At 39.1% G+C, this 26,820-nt stretch overlaps 1 protein-coding gene across 1 annotated transcript in view; it reads left to right on the forward strand.

The window, feature by feature from the left end:
* Positions 1-26,820, forward strand: part of SPIDR (scaffold protein involved in DNA repair) — a 196,275-nt gene that overhangs the window by 144,643 nt on the left and 24,812 nt on the right. The window contains 1 exon segment of the mRNA XM_036379007.1: positions 24,109-24,267. Within this exon segment, the coding sequence (XP_036234900.1) occupies positions 24,109-24,267 (159 nt within the window).

A 26,820-nucleotide genomic window follows, 5' to 3' on the forward strand; every position in this document is an offset into this window, starting at 1 on the left:
CCATGGAAACAGTTGGGGTTGGAAAGGGAGGAGCGGGACGGAGATAAAGGATAGGCTTTCCTCCTCCAGCCTGAGAGGTTCATGCCACCCCAGGCAGGAAATATTTCAAGGTGCAGGACAGAGAGCTGAAGTAAAGCTGTTCCCAAGCCATCCTCCCAAAGCAGGGCATAAACCACACTGTTCCATAAACCACTGTTCCACTGTGAGGGCATCACATGACACTTTCCATATGCGTGAAGCAACAGGTGGGTGGCACTTACCTGCAGCCTGGCCCATGGCACTTACCTGCAGCCTGGCCCATTCCTCTTTCTTATCCAGCAGTGGGACTCAAATGTCCCCTGATTCAAACAGTAGTGGTCTGCTCAAGCTGTGGGCCTGCTAATACAAATAGACATTCTCTAACCATATGTTGAGAGGCACAGGTGCAAAACATTCAAAAGACATGTAATACCGGATTTCTGCAGAATATATATGTGTACTGAACACTGAATGTGTCATCTGCTGATTTCAGAGTACTTAACCTTATCACCTTCAGATTCTAAACAGGAAGGTTTGGTAAGTTTTATCTGTATCTGCTTGTGAATTATAAAAAAAAAACAAATCCACAAGAACACAATTTAGGATGTGTGTGGGCTTATATATATGTTTATATGAATGAATGTTACATATAAATTCTGTGTTTACTCTTTCTAGTCCCATGTTTTTCTCCCAGAGCAGCACAGCCTGTTGCACTTTTGATTTTTTGGATCAGGCTGTTCTTTCCATTTTCTGCTGTTTTATCAGCAATGAATTTCTGTTTTCACAGCACAAACTCAACATCTCTATATTAGTTTGCAGCCAGTATATATTTATTAATGGACTTTAAAGTCTTACCTTTCTCTGTCTCTTTCCCTGCTCGGTGTTATACAATAGGAAGAGATGAATATTGCTAAATAGTTACTATTTGTTTGCAGAATTGATGTGGCATGTAAAGCAAATAATTACACATCCAAGTAGTACTGGTACTCGCAGCTATTTCTCCTGCATACGCACATAAGGGATTTACACACTTGTAAGGTCATATTTTGCTTACATAAACGATCTTATCTTCTTGCACCCTGTGCCGTGTGGCATTCCAAACATTGCAGGGAACGTGAAAAATGTCAGTAGTATATACAAATCATTTTGGCATATGGCATACACTATATAGACCAGTTGCAGAGCGTGTGGAATAGGGCAGTACAGTCATTAGAAATTTGTATTTCTTTTGATTGTTTCACGTTTAAAGTAGTTTGTTCATTCAGTGTGAATAAAAGTTTGCTCTGAACAATTAAACTGAGTTGGGCTAAGGAGGTGCTTCTCTGAAAGGAGCTGAGAAATAAAAATAACCCCAAAAAGTAGCGTTGGAGAGAGGAGAGTCAAAGAATGTTGGGCAATGTGGGACCATGTTTTAAGAAGTCTGCTAGAACTGCAGCACTGCAGGAGTCACTGACACTCACCCCAAGGTGAGACCAGAGGGACCAACATCTCCTGTTCACCCTGTGGGGAAAACATAGAGAGAACACTCTGATTCTTGGAACTCATACAGGAAAATAAATCCCAGAATGTGTTAATCTGGGGGGGGGGGGGGGGAGGGAGGATAGGAAGGAGATGTGGGAAAAGAAGAGGAGGAGATGAACATTCATCTTAGTTATTGTGGTTATAAAGGTGTGCCTAGGATACGTCGATGAGGATTGGATTAGGTGGTAATTGAGTAATAATTAATTAATCAGATAATCATTAATTCTGACAAGATAATGAGGGAGGATGGGAGAAACTGTTTAAACAAAGGTAGTTTTAGTTGGGTGCAACTATCTGTTACTTCAGGGGGATGGAGGGAGGGGGCAACTGGACATTGCCATCTTTGTTAAGAAATCCTTCAAACACCAATTTAGCCATTTTTTCGTAGTGGATTGATCCAAGATTTGGCCCTGCTTCCTTTTTGCCCCATTATCTCCTCTCCTAGAGGTTGTGTGCACCTTCATTGCTGAAGTCTGTGGGTTGCTGGGCTTTTCCCACTGTAGAAACGCATCTCTCCATGTTACTCTCTTAAGCTGATACAAACCACTGGCAAAGAGTAAGTAGTTCTTAATAAGTAACTGAATCCTCTCTTGCATAAAAGAACATTTTAAGCTTATCTAGGTGTGTTACAAGTGAAGGGGAGAAGTGAACCCCAAGTGACTATACTTTTATTAAAAAAAAAAAAACAAGAAACAAACTCTTTAACATGCAGGGGGTTTTAATTCTCGATTGTATTATCAGGGTCTTTTTACTTTCTTCATATTTTTGCTTCTTGTAACTCTGCTGAAAAATCTTACTGTAACTGATAGAATGACAAAGTACAGGAATTGAGGTAATTGCATTAAGGGAATACTGAAAAAAGTCCTGATAATTCTGTTTCTCCTGCTTTAAAGACTTACAGGTAGCTTCTTACTTTAAGTTAGCATAATATAATAATATTAAGCATTTATGAAGGTATTTAAAACTGTCTGGTGATTGCTTTCAAGAGATTGAGAAAAATTTGCCAACAGCTTATTGGCATAGTCTTAGGTTGCCTTTATAAAAGAGAGGTTAGGTAAGAATCTGAGGGAAGATACTGCCATTTGAATACTTGAAGTAATGATTCATTTAATGCTTTAAACAAATACAGGATTTTTAACTAGCCTGTGTTTATTTAGGTCCAGATTATTATTTATGAGTTGCTTGACATTCCAAAAAGCAGGGAACAAAAGACTCCTTATACATAATTTTTAAAGGTGTGGCAATCAGGTAGGATTATCTCTTTTACCATGTCATAATATCTTGATTCTTTGTTAGGGCATTTTACCCTTTTATTGTTTCCTATAAGAAATATAGTAAGCTACATACAAATAATATTTCAATTTTTAAAATATTACTTAATTTGACTATATTTTAGATATGTTAGACAGCAGTTAACATAGTTCTGAAATTTTCAATAAAATGAAGTGGAATGCAGCATTTTATCCCTCATGAGTAAGAAACTGCAATTACTACACCAACTTTTTAATAAATATAATTAATATTTGAAGTCACATGACTAATAACACCAGCTGATAAATACTCCCAGTTTCTCTGACAGGCAGCAGGTTAACTAGTCAACAGTCAAAATATGCTACAGGAGGTTTTCAGAAGGATCAGTTATTTAGCATAGCTCAGTTCCCAGGGAAAAATAGTTTATTCTCCTCCTGTCAGTCTTGTTTTTTAATAATTTTGTTCTCGCCTCAAAGGCCAAGCTCTATGACATCTTTATGCATAACTGTGGTGACACACTGTGCTGCGAAACTAATTCTGCTAAATATCTGTTGCCTGTTCCTTTGGAAGATTAAATCTTTGGTGTATTGTTTCATTGGACATCTGAGAAGCAAAATTTGCTTTGTTGTTACTGACTTCTCCTTTTCTGGAGAATGTGTGACACCATTAAGGTGATACCACAAAGAGAAGTCTTCTAGATATTTGCATGACATTTCAGGAAAACATACACCAGAGGTTTTGTTATACTGATGGTGCCCTAGATTATTTTTGAGCTACATTGGGGAGTTTATAGGAAATTGCTTCAAATACTGGAAGTACTAATAAAACCTTGGCCTTACCACAATTGTGATAAAGTTTTGAAAATCAACCTCCTCTTTGCATGCTGACTGGAAGGAGCTACCATTTGGTAATTTTTCAAAGATTTGCCCATTTAGTGCAAACTCTTTGGACTTTGGTCTTGACAATTATTGAGGGATCAGGAGAGGAACTCCTTTCCTAAGAACCGAGGAGCTTCATTTTATAGATACAAGGAAGAGGAGGTCATCTTCTGTATTTTCAGTAGCTAAGAATCACATAAAGTTTATAATACAGCAGTGGTGTGTGTGTCATTGAATTTTCTCTAGAGAAAGTTTGTATCTGATTTGGTCAGAGGAGGAAGAGAGCTTTGATATCCCTGGTCCATGTACAGTCAGGCCAGCATGTTCCTGCTTGTTGAGTTAGGATAAGGTTCAGCTCTCTGTACACACTGATCAAAACACATCTGATCTAGGTGTTCCTAGGTGTTCCTGTGGATTTCTCAGATAAATGAGTTGTAGTGCTGAAGGCTAAAGCCAGCAGAAATTGCAGTGTCCACTCAAGCCTCAGACCCCTCTACAGGATGTGTTCTTTCAGTGTGGTGAATAAATTGTGGTTTATATTTGTTTAAAATTCTGAAATCTTCAGCAAGCAGAACATGTTTCATATTTAGAAAGAAAATATTCAGACGTCTTCATCATTCCAAGAGTTCTTTGGAGTAAGAACATTTAAAATGTTGTCTCATAAACTGAATTGCAGCAAACAGCTCTCAAAGGCTACTGGAGTTCAGTGAGAGGTTTGGGAAGTGACCAATAGTTATGTATTACATCAGGTGGTGTAATAAGTACCCTTATCTTGTAAGTATTTTCACTTCTTCTGTAATGCTAAATCTAGGTGCAAGTGTATGCAAGTGACTATAACCTGCATATGATGGGCTGGACTGTTTGGATATCCATTTCACATATGGATAATACTATTCCAATCTGAAAATAAATGTAGTAAGAGGTTGTGAATGGTTAATGGCAGAGGGAAGATTGGTAACTCAATAGTAAAAGCCCCAAGTGCCTTTCAGAGATGAGCATAGATACCTCATTTGCTTTGCTGAATTTTGATAGTTAAAGACCACCTTTAGCATTTTGTGCAGGAGTTGTTTTTATTTTTATTTTGCCTGCTACCTTTGTGAAAGGAAATATTTAATAATTTTTTCCCATAAATGTTTACCCGTAGTTCTCCCAAATTAAGAATGTCTCACTCTACAGGAATGTGAACTAAAAACCAAATAAAGCTTGTAGGCTTCACAACACGGTCACTCGTGCCAATGCTCTGGCTTGTGCTTAATGATGACCCAGAGTCTGACAGTTTATATCCATTTAGTTCTTTAAAAACAGCAAACTTGATTTCTTTCCCTTTTTTCCTCTCCCTTTATATCAGCAAGAAAATTTGCTAGGTTTGTCACTATCTCCTTAAATAGGTACTATTTTGGTCATTATGAAAAAAAAATTAATTTTAATTCCTGCAAGTACAAACTGATAAAGCAAAGGAAACAATTTTCATAACAGTTTAATTTACCAGCTGATCTGCCTCAGTCGAAGGAAAGGAAATACTAAAGTGAATATGTTCATTTGATCATAATAATTTCTCACTGCAATGTATTTCAAGAGTTGCAGATGTCACCGAAGAATCTTGAAACATTTAAATAAAAGTGATTTACAGGTAGAATAGAAAATCACTACAGTGGACCATTAAATGGCATCCACATTTGAAGCTTTAGGTAAGTTGAATAAATTCAGTAAGCTATAGAGAAGGTACATGAGAAGAAATATGAGTCAGAAGTGTAGTTGGCAGTTGGACACAGATTGAAATTTGAGTTTGAAAGCCTGAACTTCACTCTTGAAGTCTGTTTTACATATTCGGTGTTAGTGAACTGATTCTGCTGGAGAAATTAGATTGTGTTTGTGTGTTTTTGTAGCATACAGTTGTAAATGCACATTGGCAAACTGAAAAGACTAAATGGACTTTAAAATATGCAAAAAAGTAAACTTTTTATAGGGTTTTAAACATGTTTTCCATTAGACTGCTTTTCAGTGATTTTGAAGTATTTCTGCTGGTCCTGCTAGGTTAAGCTTACATTTTTAAATTTGCCTGCCTCTTCTGCAGTTATAAAATTAAAATGCAATATTGTTTCTAATGTTACATTGTGTGCTATCATTTGTGTAAATATTTTGTGTAAAAATTATTTTTACAAGTGCTATTCTTGCAAGAATAACAATCCCCCCAATCTGTGGGGATTCAGACCAATATTTCCATCAAAACCAAGCCAAAAGACAAATGCTTCAGGCAGGAGGATTGTGATGGACCTTCAACCAGTGGCAGAAAGCCCATTTGTTTTTATGCTTCATCTTGGGCGTGACAAAACTGTGATCTCTCATTGGGAAATCCATGCTAAATTATTGTCTCTCTTTCTCTAATCTGCTTTGAAATTAATCTGACTCCGTGTCTATCTCCCCAGATTTCCTCATCCTAGTGAGCTGTCTTTTTGCCACTGCATGCCAGGGTGCCCATTCAGATGAGTTGGGACAGCTGTTTGTGATGCTAAGTCAGCAAACTGATGCCAGAAAAACCCAGAATCATAAAACAGTTTGGATTGAAGGGACCTTTAAAGGCCATCTAGTCCAACCACCCTGCCTTGACCAAGGACATATTAAATTAGATAAGGTGTTTCAGAACCCCATCCAACCTGACCTGGAATTTTTCCAGGGATGTGGCATCTACCACTTGTATGGAAGACCTGTTGCAGTGCTTCAGCACCCTCTTTGTAAAAAAAAAAAGAAAAAAAAATCTTCCATGTATCTGGTCTGAAACTACCCTTTTTTAATTTAAAACCATTACCTCTTTTCCTACCACAACAAAACCAAATGAAAAATTTGTCCCCATCTTTCTTAAAAGCCCCCTTTAAATATTAAAAGGTAATAAGGTCTTCCCAGAATCTTCTCTTCCCCAGGCTGATCAATCCCAGTTGTCCCAGCAGCCTGTGTTCATAGGAGAGGTTCTCCTGCCCTCTGGTCATTTTTGTAGCCCTCCTATGGAGCTGCTCCAACAGGTCTCATGTCTTTCCTCTGCTGGAAACTCCAGAGCTGGATGTAGTACTGCAGGTAAATAACTTTATTTTTACATCTGAAATTTGTTTGTTAAGGCAAATTAATTCCCTGATCTGATTTATTGTGCTGTCTCAACTTGGTTTTGCCGTCACAGTTATGAGGGAGGAGAGGGGACAGCTCAAAACTGAGGAATCGGTGGTGTAGGGCAGAAAAACCTTCATCTGGTTTCTCTGCTTTCTGAACTGAAACTGGTGTTTAGTTTATGGATGCTAAATCTGTGGAATTTTGAGTTTGTGGATGCTAACCTCATTGTTGATAGCACCTGGAAAATAGTGATTTCAAATCTGAAAGTTCAGTATGTATGCATATATATTTTTTTCCCTACAAGGATGTGTATATGCATCTACATTTGCATAAGGAAAAATGTTTAGTTTAAAATTTTGCTGTCCTTGTACATCATGAAAAACACAGAATTTTATGGTTTTACAGAAAAATCCTTCAGTGGACATAATTTCAAGTTGCAAAAGACAAAAATTATTTTGAAGTCTACAGAGCACTCAAAGGCATGCCATGAGAAGTTGGATATCTTCATAGTTGAATCTGGTCATTAAAAAGTTTAGTTTGTGGGGAAGTGTAGGTGGAGATGTTAATATTTCTTTCATTACTCAACTAGAAATTTGAAAACAATGTGAAAAGTTTCCTGTGTCCTGAGATTACCTATGTTAAATTTCAGCCTTTTAATACAAAATTCTTACACAAAGTAAGTAGAACATGGAAGTTCATTTTGTCTGTTTGTAAGCAGACCAAGTATTCTGACCCTGAGCATTTCAAAGTCTGATTTCTGTTTTCTTTGAGCAGTCTTACTTAGATTATTACAGCCTTAAGTCATCGGAGATAGTAGATGTTCTTTCTTTTCACATGGCATTCTTCTGTATCTTACCCCATACTGCAAACTGACCTCATCACAGATCACTGTCATTTGATTGGATTGAACAGAGGTGTTGGGAAGGACTTGGAAAGAGAAAGGAAGAGCATTCCTTGGCTTCTCCTTTTGTCAGGGTTGTATTTCAGGAAAACTTCTAAGTAAAACCTGTTGTGGTGCAAAGCTTGTGTGAAAGTTTCTTACTTTACATAAAAATGCTGCTGCAGTGTGAAAAATAATATTCTTGCTCTCTGGGAGCATCACTTTGTGTGCAGCTATGATAAGATTCCGAGCTATTTTTGTGTGTTGTGTAAATTGCTGGTATTTTATTTCTGCCCAGTCAAGGCTTCAGATAACTTATTTTGAAAATACTGATGTTTTAATTGTTTTTCAATTTAATGCTACTCAAATCAACCTGCGGATAAGAAAACTAGGAAGCATTTAATATCCAAAGGATGCATTGCCCCCTTATTCCATTTCACCCACTGTGTTCTGAAATGGTGCAACCCCTTCTGCAACTGCAAATGCCCAAAGTTTGAACCGCTTCTTAACTCCTGAGCAGTGGTCACAGTTAGGCAATCTTTTCTGGCAGCTTTAATAAACCGAGTCAGTAGAAGAAGAGGGTCATTGTGGTAATTCTCATAATATAGCAGTTCTAACAGCAGTTTCCATTTGTGTGTTTCTATACCTGAATAAATAACACCTTGCAGGTGCTGTTGAAGTAGACAAATTGTCCCTGTTGTTCTTCAGGCAGGCAAAAATACAGGTGGTGAGGGTGGTGCTTTTCCCAAGAGTGTGTCCTTCCAGGCCATCACCAGCACCCTCTATCTAGTTGTTGCAGTAGTTGTTTGGAAATGATGAGTTATTCCTATGACCTCATTTTGGAATAATTTCAGTGTTTCCCTCTGGCACCTGGTGGCTGCTTGCTTTCTTACTAAGGTTTGTAAGTGCTGACACTAGAGAAGTTACCCAGAGCTCCCAAGACAAATCTGCATCCATGCCTTGAGATTTCTGTCCCTCTGTTGTTGACTTGTGCATGTGGAACAGAAAGAACTTCTGTTCACTTTCTTTTCCTCCCCTGCTCACTATAATCTTTTGTAAACTGGTCCTTTTTTAGCTAGAAAACAGTATTGCCTACTAAGGAACTGTCACTGACTTGTACAAAACATTCTTGCCACTTCATCAGTTGAATGTTATTCACATAGCTGTATTTACAATGTTGATCGGTCCCAGCTCCTACCACTTAATAATAACAATTTAGTTATAATTCAAAATTATAATATAAAATATACAAAGAATACACTGTTTATGTAAGAGTTTTAATACATTAACACACCAGCTGTAAGATTAAAGCTAGTGTTCACATGTGGAATGAAAAAATGTGGAATAGCGGGAATCTTTCACTGATACCTCATATTGAAATTTGGGTTCAGTAGGTATACAAAGGTCAGTATACGCAGTAGTGAAACGTACACGTAGTATGGTAGACTGGGGAGAAGGGGGAAATTAATGGGGAAAGACAGATATTAATTCAAATTAAACCATTGTATGATGAAATTAAATGTGCTTTTGGTGTTTCATCCCAAACCAGATGATGCTGCATTTTTTTGTTCTATGAGAACATAAATTTTTGTGTGCGTTGTAGATAAATAACTTCTTGGTCAAAAAAGGAATGTTTGTGGTGAATTACACTTCCACACAAATTGAAAACTATTCAAAACCTAGTTCTGTGTGTGAAACAGTTTCTATTTTGTGGGACTGCCATTAAAAGAACCTATTAACCAGCATAAAAAGACCAGTGAAATACGGTTCATGCCTGTTGAAATTTTATAATTAAAACTAGTGATAATGATACATCCCAATTGGGTTAGGTACAGGTTGTAGTTATCTTTCCTCCAAGAAAATTCTTGTGAGTCTTTCTTCCCCTTTTCACTGGAAATGCAGGTTTACCACTTTTGGAACCCATAGGTGCAGTTACACTGTAAAATCCAGATCAGATCCTGCAGCTGCTGTTGGGAGTCAGCATTGCCTCAAGCCTAGCAGAATCCAGGTGGGAAAAGGGAATAGAGGAGGTTGGAATAAGCCCCTTTTCTTAGTGGGGCTCATGATCCTCACTGGGCTTCTCCACTGACTTCCTTCAAATACCCAGTGGTGTCCAGGCAGGCTGCTGGTCCCATACCCAACCCAGTACCTTTGTTTCAGGTGCATATAAAGGCAGAATGCAGCTTTCATGTTACCTTTTTCAGGACTGGGGCCTGAATCCCACCCTGGTAGCCCCCCAGGAGGACAGCTAGAGCCATGTTTAATCTCCAGGAATGGCACCAGCAGTTTCAGCCTCTTGGTTTTTCCATAAAGGATACAGGCTTTTTTGGGTTTTCTTTCTAAGGTTAAGGATTATCTTTTTTACCCACTAGCTTTCTACTTTTCCTAAGCTATAACAGACTTTTTTTTAACAATCAGGAAGAGATATGAACTCAGAAATTTGCTTTTATATTGTGTAAGTTCCAAAATTTAAAATTAACATGCAAGAGATGTTTGCAGCTTTTTTACAGCTTTCCCTAGAGCTTTTCTTCTGCTTAGTAGAAAAGTTATGTGTTGGGGTTTAACCCCAGATGGCAACTAAGCCCCACACAGCCACACACTCCATCCCTCAACAGTGGGATAGTACAGAGAATCAGAAGAGTAAAAGTGAGAAAACTCAAGGTTTGAGATGAAAACATTTCAACAAGTAAAGCAAAAGCTGCTCATACAAGCAAAGGAAAACTGGGTATACATTCACCCCTTCCCATTGGCGGGCAGGTGTTCAGCCATCACCAGGAAAACTGGGCTTCATGTGGGTGATGGTGACTTGGGAAGACAAATGCCATCATTATGAGTGTTCTCCCCTCTTTCTCCTTGTTAGCATGATGCCATATAATATGGGATATTCCTTTGGTCAGTTGGGGTCATCCATCCCCTCCCAGCTCCTTGCACACCCCCAGCCTCCTCAGTGGTGAGCTAGGGTGAGGAGCAGAAAAGGCCTTGACTGTGCAAGCTCTGCTCATCAATAACTAAAACATCCCCATGTTATCAACACTGTTTCCAGCACAAATCCAAACCACAGACCCATACCAGCTACTCTGAATAAAATTAACTTTACCCAAGCCAAACCCAGCACATATGCTCAAATGTATTTCTACAGCTATTGTTAGAGAAGAAGGGGAAATAAATCTTTATGTTGCATTTCTGTCTCTCACTGTTCAGCATTGCTTCTACTCACAGGCATACTGGATAATTTTTCTTTGGTGTGCTGAATAAATATGTTTTGTCGAAACAAAGCCTTGAAAGTTAATGAATTGTTACTGCAGTAGAGGTTTGAAAAATATTTCTAGGAAAAAATGGTTGGGAATTTTTCAAAGAAATAATTTTCTGTCAGATCAACTTGTAAAATAATGGAAACTTCTTATAAAAAGCTTGTAGAAGCAAATGAAAAGTTGTGAAATTGCTGAAATGGTATGTTTTGAAACAATGCCATTTTCCTACTCTGAAACCACTTGTTTAGAAATTCCACTTTGGTTAGGTTTTTTTAAAATTGGTAAAGCAAAATGCTTAAATTGATCCAAGTGGGATTCACTTACAATGTTTTCATTTGTTGTGTTCTTGTCTTGTTGATATTTTCACACTTCTTGCAGCAGTGGAGTTTAGGAAACATGTTTTGAAAGTGGGTGATCAGAAAGATCACATTTTTAAAAAGTGTAGGCATTTTTTGTCCTGTTTTTGAGAATATTGTTTGAAGGTTTTGTCAATTTTGCTTTAGCATATTTTGGTATTTAAGTTTAGGGTTTTTTTATGCTTCACCTTAGGAGTACATGAGTTATGTAGTGTCACAGTGATCCAAAACCACAGGTTCCTCATATTACCTGGCAGTGGAGGGAGAGAACACCATGGACAGCGTGTCCCATGACAACAGGCAATGCATGAAAATACGGCCTATATTTATTTAAATTTTGTCATTTTCATATGCTGGTGGCTCTCTGCATCCTGTAATCACATGTCCAGCAGGAAGGAAGCCCCTTAAAGCACCCTCCAGACCTCTCTCTGATAGTTCCTGAAAGCTTTGCTCTGGGGATGAGGTGGAGCCAGGCTGGAGGAGCAGCCTCGCAGCCTGATTTGACACCCTTCTGCACAAAGAGATCCTACTCAAATGAAGAGCCTGGAAGGGATAAATGCAACTGCAAAGTTGCTGACAGTACTCAGAAAATACAAATACCAGCCCTTATTGCCTGTGGTTTAGAAGGGTAAGCAGCAGAGACTGATGATTAAATGGCGACACCAAAGCTTTGATCTGCTTTTGTGACACTGATGCTCCAGTGAAGATCAGGGCGTGTACCCTGATCTCAGGTGCTCTGCAGGCACAGAGAAGTCCCTGTCCTAATGTCTCCTCTGTGCAGGAGGACTTAATTAGAGAAGGAATTTGTGGCAGGAAAAAAGAGGAGAAGACAGCAAATGTGACAATACAGAACAGTATCAACAGGAAACCGCATGTTTTAAAGACCAAAGTTATCTTGTTATCTTGGCTGTGATGTTCTATCTCCTGCTGGCCTGCAATGGGTGACAGCTCAGGAAAATCCAAATGTTTAGCAGTGCCTGTCCCTTTGAGTCTATGCTGAATCAAATCAGAGGCTGTAACACCACCGGCATGGTGGTAGGTGAACAATGTGTTATTGTTAATAGTCTTTTGGATAAGACACAAACCCAGAATCTTAACCACAGAATATTAAATCACCTCTTTTGGCATGAATAGATAGGCTTACTAAGGGCCCTAATCCAGTTCTAATTTACGTTATTATCTTTTGTGTCTCTAAACACTTCCTGTAGTTTTGATTAGATTTGGTCCTTTTCTCTTCTTTTCCTTGGAATATAAATGATGAGAACAAACTATGCTCTACTGATATTTCAATAGGTTCTTATTTTCAGGACTGGTTTTTTGCACTGGGAAGTGAAAAAAAGGAATCAAATATACCATGCATGCAGTTTCTCAGTATTTGATCAGGGTTATTATATCAAATCCAGTGTAATTACTGATTATGCCATTACAATTAAATAGTATTCCACATGCATGAGATATAAAATATAGACTATCATCTGTACACAAGGTGATTGAGATTAAGGAGACTTTATTTTAGGACACTTCTCACTAGCCCACATAGTATTTAAAATCTTACACATCTGAAGATAACCAAAGTGCTGAAAGAAGTGAGAGGTTCTCTGTGCCTTTTTTAAAATTACCCAATTAAATGCCACCAAAAAACAATCAAACCAACAAAAAAAAATACCCAAACAGACAAACAAAAAGGAGGGAATGTGGCAAATTGAAGATTTTTTTGAATGTATTGTGTGCTGTATTCCAAGTTCTGATCCTGCTAAAAATGATTCCTTGAAATTACAACTGACTTTACGTGTGGTGCTTATAAAATTGCTTCAGTGTTTGATCCTTGACTGGTGTTCAGTTTAGATGGTTTAAAAGAGAAGCATGGAATTTGTATGAGTGATTGAATGAAATCAAGATGAAGGAATGGAACTGATGCTGCCAAGATATTTTCTCTGCCTGCTAAACAGCGTGAAATAAATCTCATTGAAATCAATGAAAAGGTATTAATTTGAGTGAGCTTTAGATAATGGCCCAAACCTACTGCTCATGTAAAAGTAATTTATAAAGCTTTGCTTGACCTGTGACTGAAAATGGGATTTCTCATTTTGCAAAGTTCAAATAAAAGCTTAAAATGGCAAATAAATTTTATTTTTCATTTTCAAATTGGAATAACTGCTGCCATCTGCACCTCTCTTTCAGCAGGGCTTGTTGTGTCCATAATTTCTTATGTAAAAAACCCAGTGTATCTGGGGAAAGTGCTCCTTCAGAAATACTTGTAGGTCATCCATGGGATAATACCAGTGTTACCACAGCAATTCCCCTCTGAATCCCTGACTAAAAGAGATATGGGGAACAGCAAGGTGTAAGGAGGAAAGTGGAAAAGAGGTGATACCAGAGAACACTTCCTCCTCATCTTTGTCTTCTTCACCTTCCACATTTTCTTCCTGCTGTTGTGTCACCTCCTGAGGATCTGCAGTTGATTCACCTCTCATCCACATTCCATTCCAGTGATCCATTCCCTCCTGAAGAAACGTGTGATGGTGGTCAACCACCACGGGGTCAGACATGAGGGTCTTTTATGGACATGGATTACAACTGCACCCTAAATTATTTAGGTTTATTGCTTTCTTCTCCTATACCCAAGAGTTTCCCAAAAAGTAGAGACAGTAGGACCACCACATTCTTTTCTGGCTTCCCAAGAGAGAGGTTTTACCAAAGTCTGTTGCCTCTTCCCTGCAGTCCTGCACCTGTACCCACCCTGCTCAGAGCTGCAGCACCTTGGTGCAAGTTGAATCCTTCACAGATAGGCCTGGGGACTGTCCATCAATCTGGGGACAAATTTGGCTGGCCAAAGCCACGATCACAAGGGGATGACCATGCTTTCCTTGTGCAGGTGTAGCTCTGGGAGGGTGGGAGTTAAATGACAGGGTGCACCTGGGGCAAGATGAAGTGTTCAGCAGCAGTCCTGTCCTACCAACACTGGCTCTTCCAGTCCTCCCTGGAGGCCATGGTGGGGCTAAGTGGTGGATTGAGGGAATAGTCCTGAGGCTGCTCCTCTGGGCTTCTGGCCCCAGCCACTGATAGCTGCTTCCCCAGCTTGCCTCCCTTCTGCAATGGGAAATAGCTCTGCTTTTTCCTGCTCTGTCACATTAGAGCTCACCAGAGTAAATTCAGCAACTGCTGCAAAAAATTTAAAAATAAACACAAACTAAATTAAGAAGTCACGGGGAGGAAAAAAAACAAACAGGAAAAAATATAACAATTTTGCATGTAAAATATTTCTTTTAAGAATCTGAAAATCAGACTTTCACTCATGTGAATTTACATTTTTGCACTTCATGACATCATTTGCACAGAAAACACAGAATCTCAAGAGCTTGCAAAATGAGTAAAAATAAAACAGAAATATTTTTCTTCTCCTCTTACAGTTTTTCAAATCACGTAATTTTTTTTTAATTATTATTATAAATAGCTAAATCAACAAACTTTACTGACCAGGGATGTTTAGCACACTTTCATTGTTGACTTTCAGAACTATTTAAACTCTTGAGAGCTAAAAATTAAAATTCCCTCTGGGAAATCTTGTAGCTTTCAGTGGACTGGGTTGAAGTCCCCAATAAGAAGCAGTCAATAGGTAGACTGTGGTGACTCCAGCAAAACAACATAATCAATTCCAGCTGCTTTTCTGATTAATCACCCTTATTATTGGAAGTCAGAGACACCATGAATTTGCACAGTAAGCATATCTTTTGAAAAGGAGGATAACAGTTTGTTACCTTAGTTGCAGCCAATTAGTCTGATTCCTCTTTTTTCACCTCTCAGAGAAAACCTGGGACCAGCCACCCCCCTGCTCAGTAGCTGATCTCTACTCCCCAGGCACCCTGTGCTCCAGTGGCAAGGACAACAAATACCCTGATTTTTTTTTTTTTTTGGTGTACCAGTTTTGCTTGTTCTTTTCAGAAACGAAATAGTTAAAAGGGATGACTAGAACATTCTGTTTGGGACTTCAGTTTTCCAAAATAAAATATGTAAGTGAGGGAAAGGTTTCATTCAGTTTTGGCATCGCTTTGTTAAGGCAGTTTAAGCCAAGAAAGATTGTTATTCCACAGTGTTTGCTGATAGTAGAAAGTTTACATATCAAACTGCTTTTTTTTTTTTTTTCTAGGGGAAAGAAAAAATCTGTATGAATTTAAGGGACTGATCTCTTATTTGCTTTGCAGAAGAGATTGTTCTGTTAACAACTCATCAAGAAAGAAAAAAAAAAAAAGATAAACAGGATTAACTGTTTACTTTAAGTGAGCTGAAGTCGGGTTGTTTTTCCGAAGAAGAACACAATGTACTGTTGTATCTGGTTTCCAGAGTGGTGTTTATCATAATTCCTCCTGCAGTGGTTGGTAGAGTGCTGGGAAGGCTCTCCGCCCACTCGCAGCTCGCTCCCTTTCCCTCTCCCATTGAGGCCTCCGGCCAGGACTGCGAGATGGAGAGGGCTGTCCTGTGTGATCTTTGCTGCCTGACACGAGCTGACATTGACCGAGAATAAAATAACAGGGGCCGTTTCCTAGAACTCTCAGTGGACTGCTGAGAACTGCTACCATAACTCCTGTAAACACACAAACACGCTCCCTCTCCCTCATTTAGAAACACACCTAGGACAGGCAGCCACTAACAGGGCTAGAGGAAAACAGCATGAGTGGAAAACACACCCGGCAGGCCCTGCGAGAAGGCGGAAAATTGCCTTTCTCTGCTGGGTAGGGAGCCCTGGCAAGCCTGCACTTCTGCTTTTCTTCTTGGCTCTTTGCTCTGCCCTTGATTTTTGATGAATGTTATACTTTTCTGCTAGTTCAGTGGGATGATGTGGCACTGACACAGCAGAGTGTCTTATTTAATACAGCCACAGCTGTGTAAGAAATCCTGCGGGGTTGCTAAATTTCATTTACCTTTCATGTGCCATAGGAAATGCACGAGCAGTGCAATGCTACCAAGAATGCGATTTAGGATCATCTGTGCCTGCTGAAATGGGCAGGGGTTTTTTTTAATACTCACTGCATGTTGATTTCTTGTTTTTAAAATAAAATCTTCCAGGATCCCATTCATGGTACCACTTTTTTATACTTACTCTGCGGTTCAGAAGTAAATCTGGTGAATCCACAAACAACACAGTCTTGAAAGATAAGGGACCCCAGCACCGCTTCTACTGTGTTCTTGCTTCATTCCAGATGCTGTAAAGCCCTCACTCTGGGCTCTGCAGGGCAAGCTGAGAGTTCTCTGAGTCTTGTAGTGTGAAAGAAATGAGTTGATACTGCAGGGAAGCCCTTCCTCTCTAGATATACTCATACATATATATAGCCTCCTCCCCTAACTCAAATGGCATCTAGCACACATAATAGGCTTTGTGGACCAGCCCTCCCAGATACAATCGTGTTATTCAGCTATTGCTTTCAGATCACTCTTTGAAGACAGGACTTTTATTCTGATTTTTACGTATAAGGAACTGAGGCGTGGAGGAAATGCAGCGCAGCAAAGATGATGTGAAACGCTGCCAGAACCAGCAACTGAATGCTGATTTTCTTGGAAAGGAGGGTGCTGAGCACCTTGCAAGAAAAGATCTTTTTGGCAGCACCCCACCAACTGTTGGAATTCTTGGATGCCAAAACAATAATTACAAAGTCTTGAGATTAAAAAAATAAACAAAGAACCCCTCCTCAGATTCACAGATAAGTACTTGAAATGACTGGGTGGTAATTACTTGTTATATTTGGAACATAATCTTTCTATTGGACATCATCCATAAGAAAGACTTGCAGTTTTCAACTGAGCAGTTTTCAACTGAGTTTCTGAAATGTACATTTTCACTCTTGATTAGTAAATTGTGACATGCAGGAAAATAGTATTTTTTCTGAATTGTATACTGAAATAACCAAGGGGTTGTGATGGGATTCCATGGTGAAGTAATGGTACACTGAAGAACCTGTGGAGGGTGTGCATCATTATTTTTCTTACCAACTACAATTAACAGCACAGTGGGTGAAACATGCTGGGGTGATCTGATGTGCTTGCTTTTTTTGTTACCGCTCAAAATTGGTTTTCTTTGCATAACAAGCTGTATGGAATGGATCTTAGCAGAAGGACCATAAATTATATCCCATGGGGGGTTGAGATGCCAGGGGATCTGGAGGGAGGAAGGCCTTACTGCTCCATTGTGGCCTAGCCTTTATACAAACTTTTAGGCAATACTTAGGAAGTTATTTTTCTTAACTCTCTGTGTCTTCCAAACCAGCTATCGCTATAAAAATTGACTGACATGGCATCATTACTTTGGATCTAAACTATGAATGTGGAACAACTTTAGTATTCATTTTTGACATGGCATCATTACTTTGGATCTAAACTATGAATGTAGAACAACTTTAGTATTCATTTTTGAATCTGACATAAGTGAAGCTATCTATGATACTGAAAATATTTTTCAAATGCAACTCTGTAACTGTTTGAAATTACAGCTTAGGCTCTATATCGTGTTTGAGTGAATGTCAGGAATGTCTTTTTGTGATTTTGAAAGTTTTATTTACTTTTGAGAGAAATTCCATGTACAAATAAAACACACACATCAGCAGTTTCATTCAAAAGTGCACTTAGAGCCAGTGTCAGATGGAGAGTTTAAAAAGTTCACGTGGTGTCATGTGAAAACTTCGTATAAGAAATGGTTTTTGCAGGAAGAAATTGTCACATGTGAAGCCGTGGTTGTCATGGCAAGTACAAAAAGCTGGATTTCATGCTACACCAATTCCTGACAAGTTGCATATAGCTCCCACCAGGCAGGTGGTGTTCCATGTTTTGAGTGGGAACATTTGCAGTGCAGGGCAGCCCTGTTCTCCACCAGCACTCTGAGCATTGCAGAGGTAGCTCTGCTGACACCCTTGGCTCATGCAGGTCTCTTCCTACGCACAAAAGCTGTTTCCCACAGAAGTGCTGCTTCTTCAGGCCACAGGCAGAAAATAGTAGGTGGAAGGATTAACATGAATGAAGAAATGGAAAAAGCAATCAGCAGGCAGGGGATCAGGAAAGAGCTTGTGGAAGTGGTATTTGATTTTCCAGTTTGTGTCGAACTATGTGATGATTCAAGGAAGAGAATAAAAATAAGCAACAGTTATAACTTACACTCTCACTCCATTTTTTAACATATGTATAAAAATTGTAATGAACGGCAAGGAAAATCCAAAATGGGGGACTTGGTATAGTTACTGTAGTGAGTATTTGCAAGTGTGTTACAGAAATCCTCTGCTAGGAGATGTCTGCAAAAATAAAAGTTTCCTTTCCTGAGACCAGAGAGTCCTCTGCAACATATTTTCTATTTGAGATGCTGAGATAAGACTAGGTCATTGCCCTGGTGATACTCCAATCATGTGCAGTTTCCACCAATACTTCTGCCAGGTCCAGCACTCCAGAACTGCCTTTTTCTTTCTTTTCTTCTGGGCCCTTCCACAGTAGCCAAATAAAAACATACATGATCACAAACTGTACTTTTCAGTAGTTTTAAACCTCCAGTTTTCAAAGCAAATTATCACTGTTTTGTTCGTGTCAGTTCTTCAAACCAGAGCATCAGGCTGGGTGCTAGAAATGTCTGTGCTTGGACCAGGATTCTTCTTCTAGCTTAACATTCCCCTTATAAACTGGAAACAGTGGTGCTTGTGTTTTCCTCTGTACCTTTGTGCCTCTGCAGCCTATGCAGAGAAGGAGATAGTTACCATCATCATTAATTTGTATTTGTAGCATTCAGTCCATAGTTCTGTTCTGTAGAGCTTCACTCATTTTTTATTGGCAGCAAATGGTATGGGTTTTAAGCAGAAAACTCTAAATCTTGTGTCTCCCTGAAGAAGGATAGAGTGGGTTTCAAAAGGGAGCATGAAGGAACTTATTATATGCTTTTAACAGAGAAGTACTAGTGTTAAATAGGATATATATATATAAATAATAGTGTAAACTAAATTAAAGTAAATATAATATAGATATATAATAGTGTTAAATAGAAAAATGTTAGTGCTGAAAGGGGGAAGATGGACAGTTGTCCCTGTGTTCTGAGTTTGATTTTTCAATTACTGTATGGGAATGGTGAATGCAAGGAGTTCATAAGGTAGGGATAAATTAAACCCAGCTAGGGTGGTGTCCTGCAGGTTACAATTTGAATCTGAGCCATATTAGCAGGAGTTAATCAGCTCCACCTTGAGACTTGACCAGACAAGTTGCTGGATTGGAGTTGTGTAGGTAGTGTTGTGCCTCTGGTGATGCAGGGAGAGGGGGTTTTGTTTGTGTGTGTTTATGTTCGTGTGCTTTATGCCTCTGCTAGGACCGCACCTCACAGAGATAAGAAGTCCTTCTGACAAACAAAACAGCAGCAGCTGTCTCATGGATGGTGAAGATAAAGAATGAGCAAATATCAGAGCTAATACAAGTCAATTAGTTTTCAGGCATTTTCCCATTCCCCCCTTTCACTCCCAAAGAAAGAGCAACTAAGGAGGTCTGTGCAAAGTGCTGCAAAGGTGGCGGTGTTACCAGCTTGCCTGGCTGTCCTGCTCCTCGTGCTGTACTGCTCAGCTTAGCTGCCATGGAGAAGAGCTGCCCTGGGCCACACAATTGTCCTCCTACCCAAGGCTAAAGCAATTACTTGTTGGTTAAGGTCTGCTCGTGACAAATTTCTGCTGTTTGTTTTCCGGATACTCAGTAAAGGCAGCGTCAGTGTAATCAGTCTGCTCTGGCCTCCCTGTGCTCTCATCTCCTCTCCAGGCAGATCTTCCTTTTCCTATTCTTTTCCCCCAACTGCTGAGGAGGCTGGAGGTGACCAAAAATGGAGACTTTAATTGCCCTTACCTCTCCAGAAAGCCAGCTGCTTGATAAAAGGCAGCAGTATGGAGAGAGATGATTTTTCATGCATAAAAACATAGTAGTAAAAGAAGGGCTTACCCATTACCCATGAAGAGTGACTAACTGGGAGAAGGGCATGGCATTAATCCTGTAATCCCCTCCAGATTTCTACTGGGAGACATTTTGTCCTAAAGATCAGCACAGTCATAGAAATAATGCAGGGCAATCAGTCTCATCTTCCTCCAGCCCCCATCCTTGCTTCTGGCTATTAGCAAATTAACAAAATCTTCCCAAGCTTTTGCATGAGACTTACTGTGTCATTACATAAAAAAAAAAAAAGCTAAACTCTGCCTCACTTCTTATCATTCCCTATCTTCTCCCCCTTTGCTATTACCAATGTGTCATACTTCACCTTTTCCTTAGTCTGCATCTCCTACATTTGTTCCTCTACTGGCTTTCCTGCTACCCCTCTCTCCAGGAGTGAGTTCTCTGCTATTTTTCATGACACATTTCAGTTTCCAAACCCATATTTTAAGTTGAGGGTTTTACACAGGGGTACATCCTGTTGTCCCAAAAATAAAGATAGCACTTATTTCCTCCCTGCACAAGCACTACTGATTAAATTTGAGATGTTGCCTGTCTTTTTTTTTTAACATTTCAGTACTATGCATGCTGACAAGGCATTGGTAAAGGTATGTTTAACCTTATTAACTGATACAAATCCAAATTTTATGAAAAAGAGGTATTTCTTATAGATGTGCACAAAACATGAATGCTGAATTCCTGGGGGGCAGATACTCATTTTGGCTTTGCAGCTTGTCTCATAATTTTGATGTTTGGGTTTTCGTTGTGGTAGTGAGGTTCAAAGAGGGGGAAAAAGTAATGGGACAAGCTGTTGGCTTTAATCACAGTTAGACTGCCTGCTAAAAATTAATTTGTGAGAACATTTGCTGTAATATGAGAGCAACTCTGCAACATGGGAAAATAATCCAAATGCACTGTTCTTGGAATAAAGTGAAATCAAGGGAAAGAAGAGTACCGGTAAGGAGGTTAAGGTCCTGAATCAAAAGGCTCTGAATGCAGCTGAACAACTGTCAGTGATCTGACAGCATGTACAAAATCCATAAGAACAGAACCAGTTCCAGAGAACAGGAGGGTAGTTCTCCAAGTGAATTGCTAAATCTGTTGTGGGATATGGCTGATTTCATGATAGTCATTAAGTGGGAAAATCAGTTGTCCCTCAAACACCTATAGCATTTCAAGATTTTGCCATCATTCATTGATACTGTTTGAAAGGGAAGCAGGGAAAATGTGTTTGGGAACTTCTATTCATGGTGTTGATCTGGGATATTTCTCTCAGTCTGCAATTGGGTGTCTGAAGGGTTATTAATGACATTCTGACTTCTAAGTGAGTGAATACACACATTTCATTTTAAATGCATGTTGCAGAGACACTGTCACTACCTTCTGGATACTGTTAAGAGCAAGTGTAGTAAATAGAGTGTCTGTCTGTGCTTGTGTACGAACCTGACAGAGCAAAGGCACTTGGAATCTGCTGCTCTCTGTTCTTCATGATGTCAGTAATCATGAATGCATTCCCAGTGTGAATGGGAACATTACTGATAGAAGCCACAAATGGCACAGTTCTTCTCTGCATTGAGCATGGCCATGAGATGACCATTCTCCTGTCATGTGACCTGGGATTCCTGCATGTGCTGCACACCTTGGACAGCTGGAGTGGCAGCTTCAAGGAAAACACATCCTTGCCTAGAAGCAGTGCTCCATGCAAGGAGCAGTTTACTTTTAAAGAGTTGATTTTCAAGAAACTCAGATGATGATGCTGCTGCTGCAGATGATGATTTGGCTACAGTATTTTTTGGTCAGATGAGCTTCCTGTCCTAGCCATTTATGTGCCACCACAAAGGAATGGAAATATGTGGTCAGGGATGCAGGGTGTTGAGATTCCCATGTCTGACAGAAACCATCTCTTTGCTTGACTTAAAAGGACTTGGAAAATGCTCTTTTACTGACTGATGTCTTCAGCACCAACCAAGCTAGTTTTATTTGGGCAATTAACATGTCCCAGAGGACTTAATATGACCCTGGTGCCAGCTAGTCTGAGACTTACTTGTGTTCAGTTATGTCTCACTAAAGATTTGAGAAATTCCAGTGATCAGTTAAGAGACTGCTGAACTGATCTGATCTGAGACACTAACACAGTTGGCCCTTCTTGCTCTGAGATACAGAGGCCTAATTTTTCACAATTAACAGTCAACATTTTGTTAACGTAGGCAAAACTGTTTGGTTTGTTTTTCCGGTTCCCCTCAATCTGATTTTCAGAAATGTTCAGAGAATATGAACTCTGGTTTTCCAAACATAACAATATCACGGGGAGTTTCAGTCAAATCAGTTAAAACTCAGGGGAGTTCTTAAGTGAATTCAAAGTCCTAACATGGAAAGCAGCAGGCAAACATAGTTCTTCTAATTTGTTTTGGGTTTTTTTCTGATGATGACTGGGTTTGTATGGGACCTTTGTAGCTGGAGGTATGGGGAAAATATGTGAGTCTTTTTTTGTACCCAGTCCTATCCCTCCCTGCTCCTTACAACCAGCACCAGCATTTGGAAAAATGAGGACTCTCAGATGGTGCTTGCACAATTGCTGATGTAGGAAGACCTTTGGGGTTGTATCTTGTATCAAATGCAGCCTTCTTGAGGGTCTAAGCCGAAGTTAGGCACTTCATAATGAACAAGGAAAGTGTGATTAGGGCTCTTCCATGTGCCTACGTTTCCATGTGAAGAAAACACATGGATTTCTTCAGTGTAGGAGCTCATTTAGCTCATAAATGTATTTTATAAAGATACAGTGACTGCTGTTGAATGCTTTCAGGGTGCATGTACATTACAGGATGTGTTCCAAAAGCAGTTGGAGTTGGCTTGCTGGGAACAATGGTGCCACTCTGGGGAGGGTAGTTTTGGCATGTACCTTTGAAATGAACTGAATTCTGCTGCCTGGTGCACCCCTGAGTTTTATTTGGAAACAAAAATGTGTGTGCTACCCTCGAAGGTAATTTTTGTTTCCCTTTGAAAAGTTTCCATGCTTAACTGTCTCTTTCTGAGGCAATTAAAACCAATCTTGTAGACAGGGGCCTCCTTCCTCCAGCCCTGCATGATTCATGCTATCGTGGCTTCTCATCTCAGGTGCAGAATCTTGTGAAATGTGCTTTTGACTATCTAAATGTATGACATCCACTGATTTTGCCTTATCTGTTATGACAGTACTATCTTCTCAAAATGCCATCGAGTTGGTTAAGCAATACTTCCCAGCCTTACAGCCCCTACTTCCATAGATTTTAATCAAATTGTTTGTTTAGCAGGTTCTTTAATTACCTTCTTAAAATAGTTCCTCTGGGCTTCATACCCAACTCTCAATATAGTAATCTCCAGTTTTATGTTGTTTTGTATAGTTTTGTTCTTTAAAGAAAAATTGATGTTTCACTCTTTTTTGCATCCTGAGGACTCTTTTTAAAAAAAGAGTGTGGGAAAATGTAATGCTTGCTTTGCCAGTCTCGGTGATTATTACTTGTGAAATATGTTGCTTTGCTTACTTCTAAGCAGAATTTTTATATTTAAACACACACATATTAATGTTTCTGTTGTTGTTCTGTCTTTACTGTAGAATTCACCTCAAGTAAGGCAAAAACTCAATTTTATTCATTTTTAAGTACACAAGCCACATAGTGCATAGCAGTTAATTAACCTAATCCCCAGTGCAAGCCTTGTACTCTTTGTTTCAGCCATGCTTCTCTGCTTCATGGCCCTGTTATGTCCTGAAAATGTACATGAGAAAACCTTTAAAGATGTTTGGCTTGTTTATTGATACGTTACTTGATAGGAATTCTGCAGATACTGCGTAGGATAAGCCCTGTCCTGAAGCTTGTAACATTGTTTTCAGAACTTTGCTCACTGGTTTGTTATGAGCAGATGCCAGTGAGTAATGGAGGAATGTTTTGCAGGTTATGCCTCCTTGTCCAGGATGCCTATGGCATGTTCAGTGAAGTGCAGCTGCAGTCCCTGAGTTCCACAGATGACGTCGAGCAGTACTGCAGGAGATGGGAAGGAAAATCTTGCTGCTTAGCCGGAATGAAGATTTTGCAGAGAACTACGAGAGGAAGGTGAGAACAATTAATGGAAGAATATGTTGCTTGCTGTGGCAGGCAAAGATGATCTGCCTTTTTATTTATTTCTGTGACCAACATTCTTTGGAACAACTGAACCTGGCTTTGTTCAATCAAATTGTCCTCATTGCCACTTTTGGGGCATCCAGCTGTGCTTGAGCCAACCATTCTCCAAAGTGAGCTTAAATAAGCTAATGCACAAATACACACTCAGCAGAGTAAGGAATTTCTGTGTGCAATATTCCATAAAATATGAGTGTTTTCTTCCTCTTCAGTAGATGCAGAGACTTATAAACGTTAGTTCATCTCCCTTTCATTGCAGAACTTTTTACTGCACGAAGTTTTTCTACAGTCCTGCCCAGTATGGCTTGAACTTTGAAGCACAGACTTTCCTTTAGTATATTAGAGCTTAATTCTGTTAAATCTATCTGGGTTTAGAACCACAGTTTAAGTTTCTTAAAAAAAAATCTTGCAAATCTTAAAGCCATTCTTATTTTGGAATAAGAATGTCAATAGCTTTATAGAAAAATTCCCCCAGGTAAATAACAAATTGACTTACGGTACGTCTCAGATTTTGCTTATTCTCTGATTCCTCTTACATTGTTCAAATGAAATATCTTTAGTCAAGAAAAAAATTAAATAGATCGATTATCTTACAGAGTATCTTTCTAAGAAGAATGATACAATGTTCTCATGGGGACCTATATAAATATAATTAGATTGGTTCAGTTCTCAACATAATTTATTCATACAAGCATCCGATCTAGATAAGCCTTTGCTATTAGAATGGCTATGGTATTTCTGCTGACACTTTTTTTCCTGTTGAAAAATGCTGTTTCATCAAAACCAGAATGTTTCATGGAAACATTATCTATTTTGGAGACAGCTTTGTTGGGAAGATTTTTTTCAGGTCCAGAGGGAGTGAATATTCTTTCTCTTATTCTTATTTCATGAAAACTTTGAAAAAGTCTCATTTTTGTTTCATATTGGAACAAAAACAAATTTCAAAGCTTTGAAATGTTTAGCAAAATGGAATTGTTGTTTTCCAGCCAGCCCTATTCAGTATGCTTTTCTTTTTATGTACTTGCAGTGTTAATTTTCAGAGCCTTTGGATTTCAAGCCTACTTGCATTTTTATGGATCTTTAATAACAAACACGTCTTCTTATTTAATTATTTTGTTGGCTTTTTTTTTCAAGTTACATTTTTTCCAAACAAATTAAATAATGGCTTTGGAATTCTGGATACAAATGAAGTTTTACAACTGGCTGCTGGTGCTTCCAGTACTCTGCCTAACTAATAAGAGACAGACTTTTTCTAATGTAAATTCTGTTTCAAAGCAGCAGTAACTTACTTCTGGCTATTCTGAGGACGTTCAGAAGGCACACTGCTGAAAATGCTGGTGGCTCAGCTGGAGCTGTGCTGGTGGTAGCCCTGCTAGGGAACATTGAAAGAAAATGGGTATAGTGTAGCTTCAGGGATAGTGCAGTGGTTAAAACGTGATTTCACTGTACAAAATGGGTGGGTGGGGGAATTGTTCAGGGATTTGTTTTTTTCTTAATTGTTTAAGCCTAAGTTCTGCTTTGTAACTTTTTATTACTTTTAAGTGTTTGGGACACATTCTAGGTGTGATGGAAACCACAGCAAAGCCATTGCTGAAATTAATATGAGGGAGTACTTACTCTCAGAGAGTGTAATTAAGCTGTAGAACTCATTGCCACTGGATAAATGGATTTCCAGAGCCACTGGTGTATCCAAGCACATGATGGGTTATGCCTGTGAGTGCCCAACCTTGGCTTGCAGCACATGAGTGAGTGAGAACTATGTGGTCTGCCCTGCAAGAAAGAATGCTGCCTTTTCTTTTTTTTTTTTTTTTTTGAGAATGCCAATTACTTTTTGGAAGGAGATGGCTTTGAAGCTGTTTGTTCCTGGAGTCTGACAGTGGCTTTTAAAGTGGATAAAAGGGAAGAAAATGTAGGAAATACAAGGGAAAAGTAATGACTTTTTTTGTGTGTGCCTTTGAAGCACATGATCTGGAGAAAGCCAGGAATGGCTAATAAGATCCCATATGTTCATGTTGTCCCACAGTCACATGGATTGTAATCAGAGACAGAGTGCTTCCTCAGTCCCTCTGTGAGACAGAGGACATTTGCTAATAGATACAAGAGCTTCTCAAGAGTTTTGCATCAATGGACCACTGTTACTGTTCAAAAAAATTTCCAGGCGGTCATCCATCCTCAAGTATTTAATTTGAAGTACTATTTGACATCATTCCAGTAAATGCAATTTTAAAATCAATGTTGTAAGCTGAAGTTTCATTTCAAGGGCTAAACACCTATGATAAAGGGTTTTTTACACCCAGGGGAAACCCAGCTGAACACATTACTTGATCTTTGGAATGAACCTGTACTGTTAAGGAGTGCTAAAGAAACTAAACACATTTCTTCTCTGATAAGAAAACACTTGTGTTCCAAGAGAAAAGCGGGATAAGAATTTACACAACCATGTCCTGTCTTGACAGAGATCAGCTCTGTGAAAAATTGGAATGATAT

The sequence above is a fragment of the Molothrus ater genome, chromosome 1 (assembly GCF_012460135.2).
Source record: "Molothrus ater isolate BHLD 08-10-18 breed brown headed cowbird chromosome 1, BPBGC_Mater_1.1, whole genome shotgun sequence".
NCBI lineage: Eukaryota > Metazoa > Chordata > Aves > Passeriformes > Icteridae > Molothrus > Molothrus ater.